General features: G+C 47.6%; 1 protein-coding gene across 16 annotated transcripts in view; it reads left to right on the forward strand.

The window, feature by feature from the left end:
- LOC135907219 (phospholipid-transporting ATPase ABCA3-like) overlaps nucleotides 1-14,994 on the forward strand; it is a 456,174-nt gene that overhangs the window by 403,806 nt on the left and 37,374 nt on the right. For all 16 annotated transcript variants that reach the window (XM_070525189.1, XM_070525199.1, XM_070525188.1 and 13 more), the window contains one exon: nucleotides 5,760-5,947. In XM_070525189.1, coding sequence (XP_070381290.1) covers nucleotides 5,760-5,947 — 188 coding nt within the window. The remainder of the gene's footprint in view (nucleotides 1-5,759; nucleotides 5,948-14,994) is intronic.

Genomic DNA, 14,994 nt, shown 5'->3' on the forward strand with positions numbered 1-14,994 from the left:
AAGAAAAAGAAAAATATAAAAGTGAAAAAAATTAAAAAAAAAACGTCCGCGGCCAGGATTCGAACTTGCGACCACACGATTCCGAGCCCGACATCTTACCACTGCACCACCGCTGCAAGTTCTCGGAGAGTAAATTTTTGGCCTTTTGAACAGTACGATGTGCTGATGCGCTGATGTTTACATTTGCGTTTTAAGGGTCAAGATGCGCTATCACTCCACCGCGTCAAGTGCCGCATCTCTAGAAGACCAAGAGTGTTCTTACCATCGACAGGTACATCATGGAGTGCTAGAACATCTATTTTGATGTACGATATCCATATTAAATGAGAAATTCAGAAATAGGCAACGGTGACTGTTAGGGTTGTTTCTGCTAATTTCGACAGTTGTCGCTCTTTCTTTACACTTTCGAGCGCGCATATAATTGTTGTGTTCAATGCAAAATAGCTACATAAACATTCGTGGATGAGTGTTCTTTCTGACAGCATACTGGCTTCTCACGGCAGCGCTGTACCAGATTAATGTAACCCGAGCGAGACAGTCTTTCACGCAACTTTATGGAACAACCCAAAACTTCTTTTCCGCTTCGCATAAGCTTGGGAAATATTCCTGGGAAATTAGCTAATGTGTCAGTGTAACAGCACATGTAAGTCCACAGGGCTGTGTGCCACATTTTACCAAATAAATCAAAACGGATGCGCAGCCATTCCCGCAGATGGTACGATTTTGATCAGCGGCCGATTTTAAGGAGACCGGCAGGGCGTTGCTGGTGCCGCGTCGTCACGGCACAATTATAAGTATTGGCCACGTCGACTTTAATACCGGTGTCCGTGCTATCAGCATTGCCGGCTTCAGAGAAGCGCGATTGAAAACCGCGCAAGAGAAAAGTGCAGTGTACATCACCGATCTGAAATTGACATACAATTTTAAAGGGCCGCGACGGAAGGCGCTTCTGTTGCGACTCCAGAACTCTTGGCCCTCGCGACCGAATGTTTCTGTTGCGACGTCAGAATTGGTGTCGTAACGTCGGGGTCGCTGTCACGATATAAAGCTGTTGTTCCGACTTCAGAACTCTTAATTGTTGTCGCGACAGAACGTTTATGTTGCGACTTCATAACTCTTGGCCTTCGCGACAGAATGCTTCTGTTGCGACATCAGAATCTCTGTCGTAACGTCAGAGATGTCTCTCAATTAAGAAACGTCAGGAACTTCTGTCGCACAACAGAATTTCTGTAGTTGCGGCAGGAATTCCTGTTGTCTTTTTCAACTTGGAATTTTTAAACTGAGTTATGTCTTCACAGTAGGTTATGTGTCAAAACGAAATTCCGTGCTACATATATGTAGTACACACTACAAAAGCTTGTCGCATAATTTCAGTGCACTTCTGTTGTCATCATTGGGTACATGTTGCGGCGATAGGTTTCTGTCGTACAACAACAGATCTCTGTAGTACAACAGAAGTTTGTCGCATTACTTCAGGGACACTTCTGTTATGACAATTGGGGGCCTGTTGCAGCGATAAGTTTCTGTCGTACTACAACAGTTCTCTGTAGTACAACAGAAGTTTGTCGCATTACTTCAGGAACACTTCTGTTGTGACAATTGGGGGCCTGTTGTCACGATAGGTTTCTGTAGTATTTCAACAGCTCTCTGTAGCACTACAGAATTTTGTTGAGTTACTTCAGGAACATTTCTGTTGAGACAACAGGGTGCCTGTTGTGCTGACAAATTTTTCTGTAGTACTACAAAAATCTGTTGTAGAGCTTCAGCTTTCTGTTGTAACAACAGACATACGACAGAGTGTACTTCTGTAGTCACAACAAGAAATGTCTGTTGTACATCAGAAAAGTCTGTCGCTCCGTCAGGAATCTGTAGTTACTACAGAAAAATCCTGTTGTACAACAGAAATTTCTGTAGTTGCGACAGGAATTCCTGTTGTCTTTTTCAACTAAATTGTAGGTGGAAGTTGAAATTAGAAACTGTGCAAGTGCAAATTTTAATCAGCTAGCGCAAGATAGGAGTAATTGGAAATCACTGGGAGGAGCCTTCAGATAAAAAAACTCAGCGCCATTCCACTCTGTGAAGAAGGACAACCAGTGAAGCTGTGTATCTGCAATGTAGGTGAGCCACAGACGCGTTGTTACTTAAGAGATAACGAGATTTTATACACGTAGTATTCACAGGCCGTCAATTGTAACTGAACGTTAGAACGCTGAAAGCGGACAGCTCCGCTACTACGTCCAGAAACCTCGGGATGGGTCGAGAGCTCGGTTTCCCACTAGGAATATGCCCTCTCGAGCCAAAACATTTCACGACTAATCTCACCAAGACACTTATTGGATCCCAAGAGTCACGACAAATTTCACCAAGTCACTCATTGGCTCACAGTAATATGACATGCAAAAAGCCACAACTCACTCTCTGCGTGCTCCAGAACACTGTTAGGAAAAGAGAGGAACAGAGAAGATGGCTGCGTCAAATTTTCCCACTCGGGTAATGCCGTTTTGCGCTGCCTTTCAAGAGGAACTGGCGCCTTGAGAAAAACTTTTGAAAGTAAGCTCCTTCCGCTACACCCACAATCCATCATTCTCCGAAGCATACACAGGCAAAGAAGCAACAGGGGCTGGCCAATGATAGTATAGCCCAAGCAGGGGCATAACTAGCAGCTAAGCGTCATGTCGCGCAGATTGACTGACATTGACAACGGCTCGGCTTCTACGCCGCCTTGAGAGACGCTGCCTCACCTAATCGGCTGCCTCCGACCCGCCACAGATGGCTGTTTGGCCTTGAAGACACTTGCAATGAGGTACAGTTCAAAACAGATCCATGTGCTGTAGTGTGGTTGGGTGCACCGGTGAGAACAAGCACTATACTCATTTTAAGATTGCGGCTAGTATCATCTCCAATCAATCTGCGTTGCCGGTAGCCATTTCCTGCTTACATCTACTAGCGATTACGGGAGAGCCATACTTCTTTGTGTACTCTACAGGACGTTGGCCTCTGTCCGCGATCTCCAATTACTTCAGTTATGAGATACTGATTTGAACTAGCGCCTACAATTTTCCTAACTTCATTACCCCACCTAACTTTCGGCCGTCCTCGTCTACGCTTCCGTCCCCATGGTAGGAAAATGCGCGGTGAACCTTTCTGTAACTCTAATGGTCCACCAATTTTCTATGCTATGCATTACATGTCCTGCCCAGCTCCCTTTATTTCTCTTAATATCAACTAGAATATCGACTATACCCGTTTGGTTACTGATCGACACCGCTCTCTTCCTGCGCCTTAAAGTTACGCCTAACATTTTCCGTTCCATCGCTGTTCGTGCGGTCCTTAACTTGTTCTTCAGCTTCTTTGTTAACCTCCAAGATTCTTTAATGTATTAGAAGGCAGTCATTTTACACTTTTCGTTACAATGACAGCCGTAAGCTCCCAGTCAGGTTTTGTATTGCCTGCCATATGCACTACAACCCATTTTCATTCTTCGGTTAAAGTCAGCCTCATGAACATGGTCCCTTATTGGTAGTTGACCTAGATCAACGTACTCCTGTGGAGAGATTGTGTCTCCTTGCCAGACCCCTTTGTCGATAGGTAATTCGCCATTTGTGATAGAACATTTACCTTTCAACAATGCGAATCAGGTGACGCCAGACGTGCTGTGGCTACATCCAAACTTCACTTCTTAGCCGCCATCGCTGCCGCACACTCAACCGAAACGACGGAAACACAACTAAAATAAAACAATATGACATCTTTCCGCCCCGTGGCAATCGTTCCCATTCCCATTCTTATTCCAGCCCATTCTTATTCTTCTGATTATTTCCGTCTCATGATCCGGATCCGCCGTCATTACCTGCCCTAAGGGAATACATCTACTTAGGGCAGGTAGTGACGGCGGATCCGGATCATGAGACGGAAATAATCAGAAGAATAAGAATGGGCTGGGGTGCGTTTGGCAGGCATTCCCAAATCATGAACAGCAGGTTGCCATTATCCCTCAAGAGAAAAGTATATAATAGCTGTGTCTTACCAGTACTCACCTACGGGGTAGAAACCTGGAGGCTTACGAAAAGGGTTCTACTCAAGTTGAGGACGACACAACGAGCTATGGAAAGAAGAATGATAGGTGTAACGTTAAGGGATAAGAAAAGAGCAGATTGGGTGAGGGAACAAACGCGAGTTAATGACATCTTAGTTGAAATCAAGAAAAAGAAATGGGCATGGGCAGGACATGTAATGAGGAGGGAAGATAACCGATGGTCATTAAGGGTTACGGACTGGATCCCAAGGGAAGGGAAGCGTAGCAGGGGGCGGCAGAAAGTTAGGTGGGCGGATGAGATTAAGAAGTTTGCAGGCACGGCATGGCCACAATTAGTACATGACCGGGGTTGTTGGAGAAGCATGGGAGAGGCCTTTGCCCTGCAGTGGGCGCAACCAGGCTGATGATGATGATGATGAAGCGATGATGATGATGATGATGATGATGATGATGATGATGATGATGATGATGGCAACCGCATGTCGCGCATAAGCAGCTCCAACTGCTCTATACTACTCTAGCTGTAGCCATACTTCTCCTGCTCTGCCATTAGTGCTTCTGCCCTGGTTCGCCCATTCGAATGCAGTAACTCTTGACCGAACACTGTCGGGCACTTTTGAATGCTCCTATTTCCCGAGGGACATGTGCCATTATTGATTCTAAAGAAAATCCTTCGGTCGGACTAGCCGCATCGTTCTGAAACCCTAAGGGTCCCGAATTTGTCACTCTATTCCACGACGCAATTCAGCAGTTTAGATTGAGGAGTAAAATAATTCACAGTCCCCTAAACATCCCTGCGGGATTTGAATCCGAAAGCATAATGACATCTCTAATTGATTGCTTACGTTCATGATGCGTAACGTCGTACATTTCCCCGCGTCCTACACGAGTCTACCTTAAGCCACCTTAATCCACCTTGCTCTAGTTTAAAGTTAGTCAGCTAATTTGAACTTGTTCCAAATTTAAATATGTGTTACTACCAAGGTCATACAAGACTCTGATGGTGTCACTGATGATGATGACGATGATGACTGCCACTCGCTGTTAACAACGCCCACTTCTCTTCCTCATGAAACATTTAATGCTTTCGTATCAATAATGCATGTCTTTTCAGGAGAATTCCGCAACGGTTTTAGTGCGGCGGAGAAGGGCCTGCGAAAGTGCTGTCGATGTAAAATGCAAGCGCAGTGCAACGTGTTTCCAAGCCCCGAATTTTCCTAGAACCGCATTTATCACTGATTTTAAAAAAGAACTTATCTTGCGTACATCTCATTGCATTCGACAAGAACTTACATATTTGCCGGTAACGCGGCGATGTTTGTTTTTCACGTCGCATTATAAAAGCTCGATAATGGAGCCCAGACAGGAGTTTCAGCTACTGCGGCAGCGAAAGCTGATGCCGTGGTGCTGCAAGACAACGCGCCCGGCATCACTAACACCTACAACAACAAGCCACGACCATGGTCGGACACAGCATCAAGTGCTCCAACTGCTACTGTGTTCGAGAAAGGCCGTGAATATGCAGAAACCCTAGTGCTTCCAAACGGTGTGAAAACGTGCTCAGGCTACGACGTATCGGTTTGCAGATTTGCCAACATGTGTGATGGATTTTTCTCCAATTTAAATTATTTCTATTCTTTTTATTGATATTATTCACTCCCCTCTGTAATGCCCTTCACCTTGTGGATTATATATCTTTTTTCTTCATTCATGTCCACTGCAGTGGCAGTCCCAGATCAGCTACTGCTTCCAGCTCGGAGGCCTACTGGACAATATGAATGCGTACGAGTACCTGTACCTGGTCGGTCGGCTGCGAGGCATCCCTGAAAATGAATTAGAACCCATGGTGGACAGCATCCTATCCGTCGTCGATCTCACAGAGCACGCCTCAAAGGAGTGCGGCGTATACAGGTTCGCGGGTTTACATTCATGCGTTAACATTCTAAGCGTACTTGAACCACTTCCGGTGGGCAATGTATGTACGTACGTTTATGTGTTTTTTTATATGCATGTTCGTTTGTATCTAACCATTTTCCTGCCTAGCTGGGTCACTGGGAAGTCCGTTTGTCGCATAGGTAGCACACTGGGCGGCTAAGGTGAGCTAAGAAGGTTCGAAACTAAGCATCAAACAAACTTGGGTCAGTGAACATGTGGCAGTGCGTACATACGTGCAGCTCTTCAACAGAACTATTTCATACCTATTTCGGTCACTCAGTATGTGCCAGTAAGTGTGCTGTTCTTCAAAGAACATCTTTGAGGCCAACTTGAGTAATTAGGTATGCGGCACTGGCAATGCGCCTCCCTACAATGGCGAAAATGATCATTTAAGTTCTCTGATGCTGAGTGAAGTCAAACTCAGGTCACAAGAGTTCGCTAAGAAAAATAAATTGGACACCTTAGCAGGCTGATCAGTAAGCGCCCTGGGTATGTGCCGCTTTCAATGAACGACTTTGGTGCCAACGCTTTATCAAGCTGCGCCATAAATGCCCTGGGCGTATTTCGCTCTTCAATGAACCTCTCGCCAACTCGCCAACTTAGGCCACGTGTTCCCCAGTGTTCGCGCACACCGGTGCACTAAGCATTTCGGACTCCACGTGCAGGCTTCGTGGCGGTGGCGTTAAATGGCACCGGGTATTTTTAGCGAAGGCCGAAACAGTAGTGCCGCTCAAGAACACGCTTCATACGTAATTTCTTTTGATGGTGGCAATATATGTTTTGTCGCTGTATTCAATGAATGGCAATGCATGACTGTCGTCAGTCATAGTCAGACTGGTCATGCCGCAACTTTTTGCAGCCAGGCTGTCTATGCCTAGGTTCATGTGATTTCTTCGGGGTGTAACGTCCACAGCAACCTATCAACACTAATGGCTCATACCCCAAAACGAAATGACTCATACCCTCGTAGATCAGAGGCTGCAAGCACTCAGCAAAGCGAAGCGAACAGATCATACATTTTTGGAACAACACACCTAACATAAACACAATATACAACATACAACATACTGTTACGAAAAGATAAAAGAAGAGGAAGGAAGAAGAAGATCGCGAGGCGCTGGCTGGTCGTTGTTGCTGTAACACATTGACGGGAGGTGCTGGGAACCACGCCTGGAAGCGGAGCTCCACAGTTGACGTCGCATCACTGTCCGCACGATGAATGACGGTGAGCACGCGGGATCAATATGGTTGCCACATCCAATGGGAACCGCCGCGGTTGCTCAGTGGCTATGGTGTTAGGCTGCTGCGCACGACGTCGCGGGATCGAATCCCGGCCATGGCGGCCGCATTTCGATGGAGGCGAAATGCGAAAAACACCCGTGTTGTTAGATTTAGGTGCACGTTAAAGAACCCCAGGTTTTCAAAATTTCCGGAGTCCCCCACTACGGCGTGCCTCATAATCAGAAAATGGTTTTGGCATGTAAAACCCCATATATTATTATTACATCCAACGGCACCATTGCCAGCTACGTCGCTGTCCCCTTCGGTTGTAGTTGTGCAACCCAAGGACCCTCGAACTTTCTGCGAGACCGTTGGCACCGAAGTTGAGGAGTGGGTGGTGATGTACGAACGCGTCAGTGGAATCAACAGACAGGGCCCCACGCTTATTCAAGCTAACCTGTTTTTCTACCTAAGAGACACGGCAAAGGTGTTCCACGAAAACCCCGAAGAGGAGCTAACCCTCTGGGACCAATGCAAAGAGAAGTTGACCGAGTTGTTTGGCAAACCAGCCGGCCGTAAAATTGCCGCACAGCAGCAACTGGCCTTCTCTGCCCAATCCCCCACGGACACCTATGTCTCATACATCCAGGATGTGCTAGCGGTTTGTCGTAAAGGCGATCACGACATCACAGACGCTGGAAGGTCGCGCACGTACTGAAGGGCATTGCTGACAACGCCTTCAATCTGCTCACGTGCAAAAGCTGCTCGACAGTTGATGCTATCATCAAGGAGTGCCAACAATTCGAGCAGGCCAAAAGCTGACGAGTCTTGCAATCATTCGCCAGACTTCCAAATACTGATGCACCATCGACGTGTGAAGATCAACCCGCACAGCAGCATGCGTCTCCATCAGAGGATGCGGTGTCAATCGTTCGACGTGAACTGAACGCGATGGCGCCCGCAGCTTCCTGTTCGCGTAGCCCTGACGCTAACCCTTTTCCAGTTCCCCTCGTGCAAGCCATCGTTCGCCAGGAGCTTGAAAACATTGTTTGACATTCTGTGTGTGCTGTCGCCAACCCCTGAGCCAACGAACGCCCTGCTACTATTTTCGCTCCACCCCGACGCTTCTCTCCGCGTTATCGCAACCCGACTGAGTGAAGAACCGCGGACGACCAGCGAATATGTTTCACCTAATGCCGCACTGGTAATTTCACCCGATACTGTCGCAACTGGTGGCCCTCAATGCCTCGCACACCGACCAAACTGCGCCGTTTTGATGGAAATGCCCGCAATATTTCGCCCACCACCGAGTCTAACAGCGCCGATAACTCTCCTAGGAACACATGGTACAGTCGCTCACCATCGCCACGTAGACACTAGTCTCGCTCACCGAAAACACGTCTCCCATCTTCCGCTTCACCGCGGCCACGTCGCCTTTCGTCTCTTGTGGCCCTTTCGGAAAACTCAAAAATGGAGCCCTCGGAGGTGGTGCTCCGTTGCCTACTTCTGCAACAAATACTCTGTCTGTGCCCGAAAAGAGAAGTGTAATTGACGTTAAAGTAGACGGCGCACCTGTCCAAGCACTCGTCGATACTGGAGCCCACGTGTCTGTGATGCGTGCTAGCCTAAGTAGACGTGTAAACAAGGTCCTCACCCTGGCCTGAGGGCTTCGTGTGGCCGACGGCGGTGCGCCGTTTGTTCTTGGAATGTGTACTGAGTGTTTAAGTATGGCCGCCCGCCCTACTTCTGTTCTCTTTGCTGTAATCGACAACTGCCCTAACGACGTTGTCCTTAGATTGTACTTTTTACCCAATCATTCTGCTCTCATCGACTGCGGAAACGACGTTCTTCAGTTACAAATGCCTCAACTCGCCGATGGTCTGAGCACCGCCCCACCGCACCGAGGTTTGGGCTGTCGGCAAATCTTGCTCGCTTAACGATGTGTGTCTGTCACCCGAGCAAGTTACTTACGTCACTCTGACCGCCCAGCCACAGGTTCCTGACGGTGAGTATGGCCTTCGCCCCATCGTCGACGCACTTTTCAACCGGAACGTTGCTGTTCCAAATACGTTGGTTACGGTTACTAATAGCGACGTCGTTCTACCATTTCCGAATTTCAGCCTGTGCTCTCAAGTGCTTCCGGCCGGCATGTTCTTGGCCAGACTATCTAGTAGTTCCGAATTTGACATTGAGAGTCTGCATGCCGAGCTTATTAGCAGCAATTGCTGCTCACAGCTCTGGTTCCTTAACAGGTGATTTCGTGATATGATTGCACCTGGCGTCACCTCTGCACAGGCCACGGACGTCTCCTGCTCGAATCGTACAGTGACATCTTTGATTTCGGCGAAAGGCCTTTAGGCCAAACGTCTGTTGTTCACCACCGTATAAACAGTTGGGACACGAATCTTGTTCGTTGGCGTCCCTATCATGCTGAACATCGCGTCATCCGATCAGAAGCAGACAAAATTCTCCGCAAAGGGGTCATCGAGCCATCAGACAGCACTTAAGCTTCGCCTGTCGTCCTTGTGAAAAAAAGATGGTGCCTGATGCTTTTGCATCAATTATCGCTAAACACGATAACGTGAAAAGACGTTGACCCACTACCACGCATCGATGACACCTTGGACTGCTTGCACGTAGCTAAGTATTTCTCGTCCATTGATCTTCGATCCAGCTACTGGAAAATTTTAGTTGAAGAAAATGACCGCGAGAAGAAGGCCTTCATCACGCTGCATGGTTTATATCAGTTCAAAGTCATGTCCATTAGCCTTTGCAATGCTCCTGCGACAACTGAACATATGATGGACTCTCTTCTGCGAGCGAAGATACAAATGTACCACCTCTCTTTGTTGCCTTGACGATGTTATTGTTTTTTCTCCCACGTGCGGCAGCCACCTTACCGGACTCGCTGCCATTCTTGTGGTCTTCCGAAAAGCCCGCCTCCAAGTGAACTTCAGGAAATGTGAGCTAGGGTGCCGTCAGATTACCGTGTTGGGATGCCTCCTTGACGCATCCGTCGTACAACCAGATCGAGAAAAATTCACATCGTTCGCAGTTTCCTTGTGCCACGTTCTCCTTCTGACGTGCGCTGCTTCGTCGGCTTGTGTTCTTACTTTCGCCGTTTCGTCAAAAACTTCACATTTGACAGATATTCTAAAAAAGAACACGCTATTCTCGTGGGGCCCGGAGCAGGCTCACGCGCTCGCCGCTCTTATCGAATTTCTGACCAGCCCTCTAATACTTGCCCACTTTGATCGAGCTGACTGACGCAAGCGGCTATGGCATCAGCGCTGTTCTCACCCAACAACAGAATGGTACCGAGTGCTTGATAGTCTATGCCAGCCGCCTGCTCTGACCTGCCGAGAGAAATTACTCCATCACCGAGCGGGAGAGCTTGACTTTAGTTTTGGCTGTCGCCAAATCCTGGCCATATATGTACGGCCGCACGCTTTCGGTCATTACAAATCACCACGCACATTACTGGCTGTCTTCCCTCCGCAACCCAACAGGACAACTTGGTCACTGAGTTTTTCGGCTCCAAGAATTTTCATTTATTGTCTATTATAAGTCTATTGCAAGCGGTGCAGCGGTGGCGAAGAGGTAGAGCATCCACCTCGCGTGCAAGAGGGCCGTATTTCGAATCCCAGTGGCGCGCAATTTTCCACCGGATTGAAAACAAAAATCCACATCGTGATAAAATTGCATAAACAAGCGAGGAGTGCGGCCTGATCCCGGTGGCCAGAACCACTCACGCAGTTCCTAGGAGTCTGATTCCTGATTAATAAAGAAATAGCTACCAGCTATTTCCTTATTAACTTAGTAGCAACTTAGTAACACACAGGAGTTCTATAGCATTAACGAGAGGGTGGAAGGTCTTGTTGTGAAACCTAATAAGAGGTACAAATTGAAGGTCGTTCAGGTCTACGCCCCTAGATCCAGTCATGATGACGAGGAAGTCGAAAGCTTCTACGAAGACGTCGAATCGGTGATGGGCAAAGTGAAAACAAAATACACTATACTGATGGGCGACTTCAATGCCAGGGGAGGCAAGAAGCCGGCTGGAGACAAGTCAGTGGGGGAATAGGGCATAGGCTCTAGGAATAGCAGAGGAGAGCTATTAGTAGGATTTGCAGAACAGAACGATATGTGGATAAGCAATACCTTCTTCCGCAAGCGGGATAGCCGAAAGTGGACGTGAAGGAGCCCGAATGGCGAGGCTATAAAGCGAAATATACCTTATAGTCTGCGCTAACCCAGGCATCATACAAGATGTGGACGTGCTCGGCAAAGTGCGCTGCAGTGACGATAGCATGGTAAGGATTAGATTAGGCTGGACTTCAGGAGGGAAGGAAAAAACTGATACATAAGGCGCCGATCAATGAGTTAGCGGCAACAGGGAAAATAGAGGAAGCTACAGAATATGTATTCGGCTTTAACTCAAGAATAGGACCTTAGTGTTGAAGATATGAGCTACAATCTTATGGTCATCATTAAGGAGTGTGATAGAAGTCGGTAGTAACTCCGTTAGACAGGATGCCAGGAAGCTATCGCAGGAGACGAAAGATGTGATCAACAAACGCCAATGTATGAAAGCCTCTAACCCTACAGCTAGAATAGAACTGGCAGAACTTTTTAAGGTAATCAGCAAGCGTAAGACACCTGACGTAAGGAAGTATAATATGGATAGAATTGAACATGCTCTCAGGAACAGAGGAAGTCTAAAGCAGTGAAAAAGAAACAATTATTAGGCAAGAATCAGATATATGCGTTGAGTTACGAAGCCGGCAATATCATTACTAATATGGATGAGATCGCTCAAGTGGCTGAGGAGTTCTAATGAGATTTGTACAGTACCAGTGGCACCCACGAAGATAACAGGAGAGGGAATGGTCTAGAGTAATTTTAAATTTCACAAGTAACGGTGGAAGACCTAAAGAAAGCCTTAGGAGCTATGCAAAGGGGGAAGGCAGCTGGGGAGGATCAGGTAACAGCAGATTTGTTGAAGGATGGTGGTCAGATTGTTCTAGAGAAACTGGCCACTCTGTATACGCAATGCCTCATAACCTCGAGCGTACCGGAATCTTGGAAGAACGCTAACATAATCCTAATCCATAAGAAAGGGGACACCAAAGACATGAAAAATTATAGACCGATAAGCTTACTCTCCATTACCTACAAAGTATTTACCAAGGTAATCGCAAATAGAATCAGGAACACCTTCGACTTCTGTCAATGAAAGGACCACGCAGCATTCCATAAAGGCTACTCAACAACAGAGCATATTCAAACTATCAATAAGGTGATAGAGAAATGTGCGTAATATAACCAACCCCTATATATGCTTTCATTGATTACGAGAAAGCGTTTGATTCAGTCGAAACCTCAGCAGACATGGAGGCATTACGGAATCAAGGCGTAGATGAACTGAATGTAAAAATGCTAAAAGATATCTATGGCGACTCCACAGTCACCGTAGTCCTCGATAAAGAAAGCAACAAAATCCAAAAAAAGAAAGGCGTCAGGCAGGCAGATACAATCTCTCCAATGCTATTCACAGCGTGTTTACAGGAGGTATTCAGAGACCTGGATTGAGAAGAATTGGAGATAAAAGGTAATAGCGAATACCTTAGCAACTTTCGATTCGCTGATGATATTACCTTGCTTAGTAAATCAGGGGACCAATTGGAATGCATGCTCACTGACATGGAGAGGGAAAGCAGAAGGGTGGGTCTAAAAATTAAACTACAGAAAACTAAGGTAATGTTTAACAGTCTTGGAAGACAACAGCAGTTTACGATAGGTATCGAGGCACTGGAAGTCGTAAGGGAATACACCTACTTGGGGCAGGTAGTGACGGCGGATCCGGATCATGAGACGGAAATAATCAGGAGAATAAGAATGGGCGGGGGTGCGTTTGGCAGGCATTCTCAGATCATGAACAGCAGGTTGCCATTATCCCTCAAGAGAAAAGTATATAATAGCTGTGTCTTACCAGTACTCACCTACGGGGCAGAAACCTGCAGGCTTACGAAAAGAGTTCTACTCAAATTGAGGACGACGCAACGAGCTATAGAAAGAAGAATGATAGGTGTAACGTTAAGGGATAAGAAAAGAGCAGATTGGGTCAGGGAACAAACGCGAGTTAATGACATCTTAGTTGAAATCAAGAAAAAGAAATGGGCATGGGCAGGACATGTATTGAGGAGGGAAGATAACCGATGGTCATTAAGGGTTATGGACTGGATCCCAAGGGAAGGGAAGCGTAGCAGGGGGCGGCAGAAAGTTAGGCGGGCGGATGAGATTAAGAAGTTTGCAGGGACGGCGTGGCCACAATTAGTACATGACCGGGGTTGTTGGAGAAATATGGGAGAGGCCTTTGTCCTGCAGTGGGCGTAACCAGGCTGATGATGATGATGATGTGATGATGATGATGATTATGATGATGATTATGATGATGATGATGCATGTGAATGTCACCACGTGAATAATTTCAACCTAGGACACAATGGGTAATCGTTCAGGTGTTGTGTACAGCTTCGCGGTACAACCGCCTTGGTAGCGTGTATTGGAGACCATTTTATTCCCAGTGTTTCACCATCGCACCTGAGAGGGAGGGCTCCGCCAGTGGGAGCGAAGCTACTGGGCGCGAAGCGATTGGAGGGATCGTCGGTAGATGTCGCTTCAGGGGTCACAGAAAAAGACACATTGTTACTGCGAATTGGTTTAGCGTTCTCTGTTAAGCTGCGCATTATACACCAGTTTATGTTCATGGCTGGCCGGAACACATGCAGAGCGTGCCCAGTTGGCACGTACTCGTCCCCTCGCCCCCGACCGTCACACTGGCTGAGGGCCGAAGACGCGCTGCGAAGCGGCACACCTTATTTAACGTGCGCCACAGGGACGCAGTCACACCACTGGAGACTAAAGAACACTTACGCTTCGCTACTGAATGCTCTTTGCCGACCACTGTAATGCCGTTTGACGGAAGTTTAGGTGACTGACGAAGCAACGCGCGTCGTCTTCATTCATATTTATGCAAAGACCCGTTTTGAGGAGCAAAATATGCAAGATTGCTTAGCTAAAATCCCCACAGGAGAAAGATTTCACAGCGAAAGGTCGTCGCATTTCTCTCGGGTCGAACAAACGCAATAAAGCAGGTCTCGTATCAGGCAGCAAGAGTCACACAGAGGCAGAGTCGAAGCCGACAGTTGGTGCGCCCAATACAACGAGTCACGCTATCCGCTATTGCTGGGTCCGCTACGACTACGGATGAGCGACACTGACTAAAGCCCTTTCTCCTACAACGATGCTTTTCCTCGGCACTTCGTGGTCGAGCCATTGCGTGCGTCGAAGGGTGAGTCCTCAGTGCTAACCAGGCCTCAGTGCAGTGGGACCTTCGCTGCTGCCTACTGCTAGGCCAGCTGGACCGATTTGGGGGCGCTTACTGTCCGGTGAGGCTATCTTAACCAGCTGCTCTTCCCTCCTGGTTTGTGCGAGTTATGTGTAGTTCATGACGGCAGCCTTTGCGCACCCACTAAGGGCACATGGACTGCTCGTCGCGCAGACACGACATCTCATCGAGTGCACCTGCAAAACGAGGGACTGTACACGTAGGGTGTCAGGGTGCGGCCGTGTTTCACCAGAGGCCAGGGCAATATACGAAGAAGAGGCAGTGTGGGAACTCCTTCTAGCAGCACACAGAAGGAGACCAGCGAAATCACGATAGAAGAGTCGGAAGCCCGGCGCAGTGGTGGTCACGGGCCTGATAACCGGGGCTCAGACCTCGTACTTATCCACAAGTT

This window comes from Dermacentor albipictus, chromosome 9 (assembly GCF_038994185.2).
Source record: "Dermacentor albipictus isolate Rhodes 1998 colony chromosome 9, USDA_Dalb.pri_finalv2, whole genome shotgun sequence".
NCBI classification, from domain to species: Eukaryota; Metazoa; Arthropoda; class Arachnida; order Ixodida; family Ixodidae; genus Dermacentor; species Dermacentor albipictus.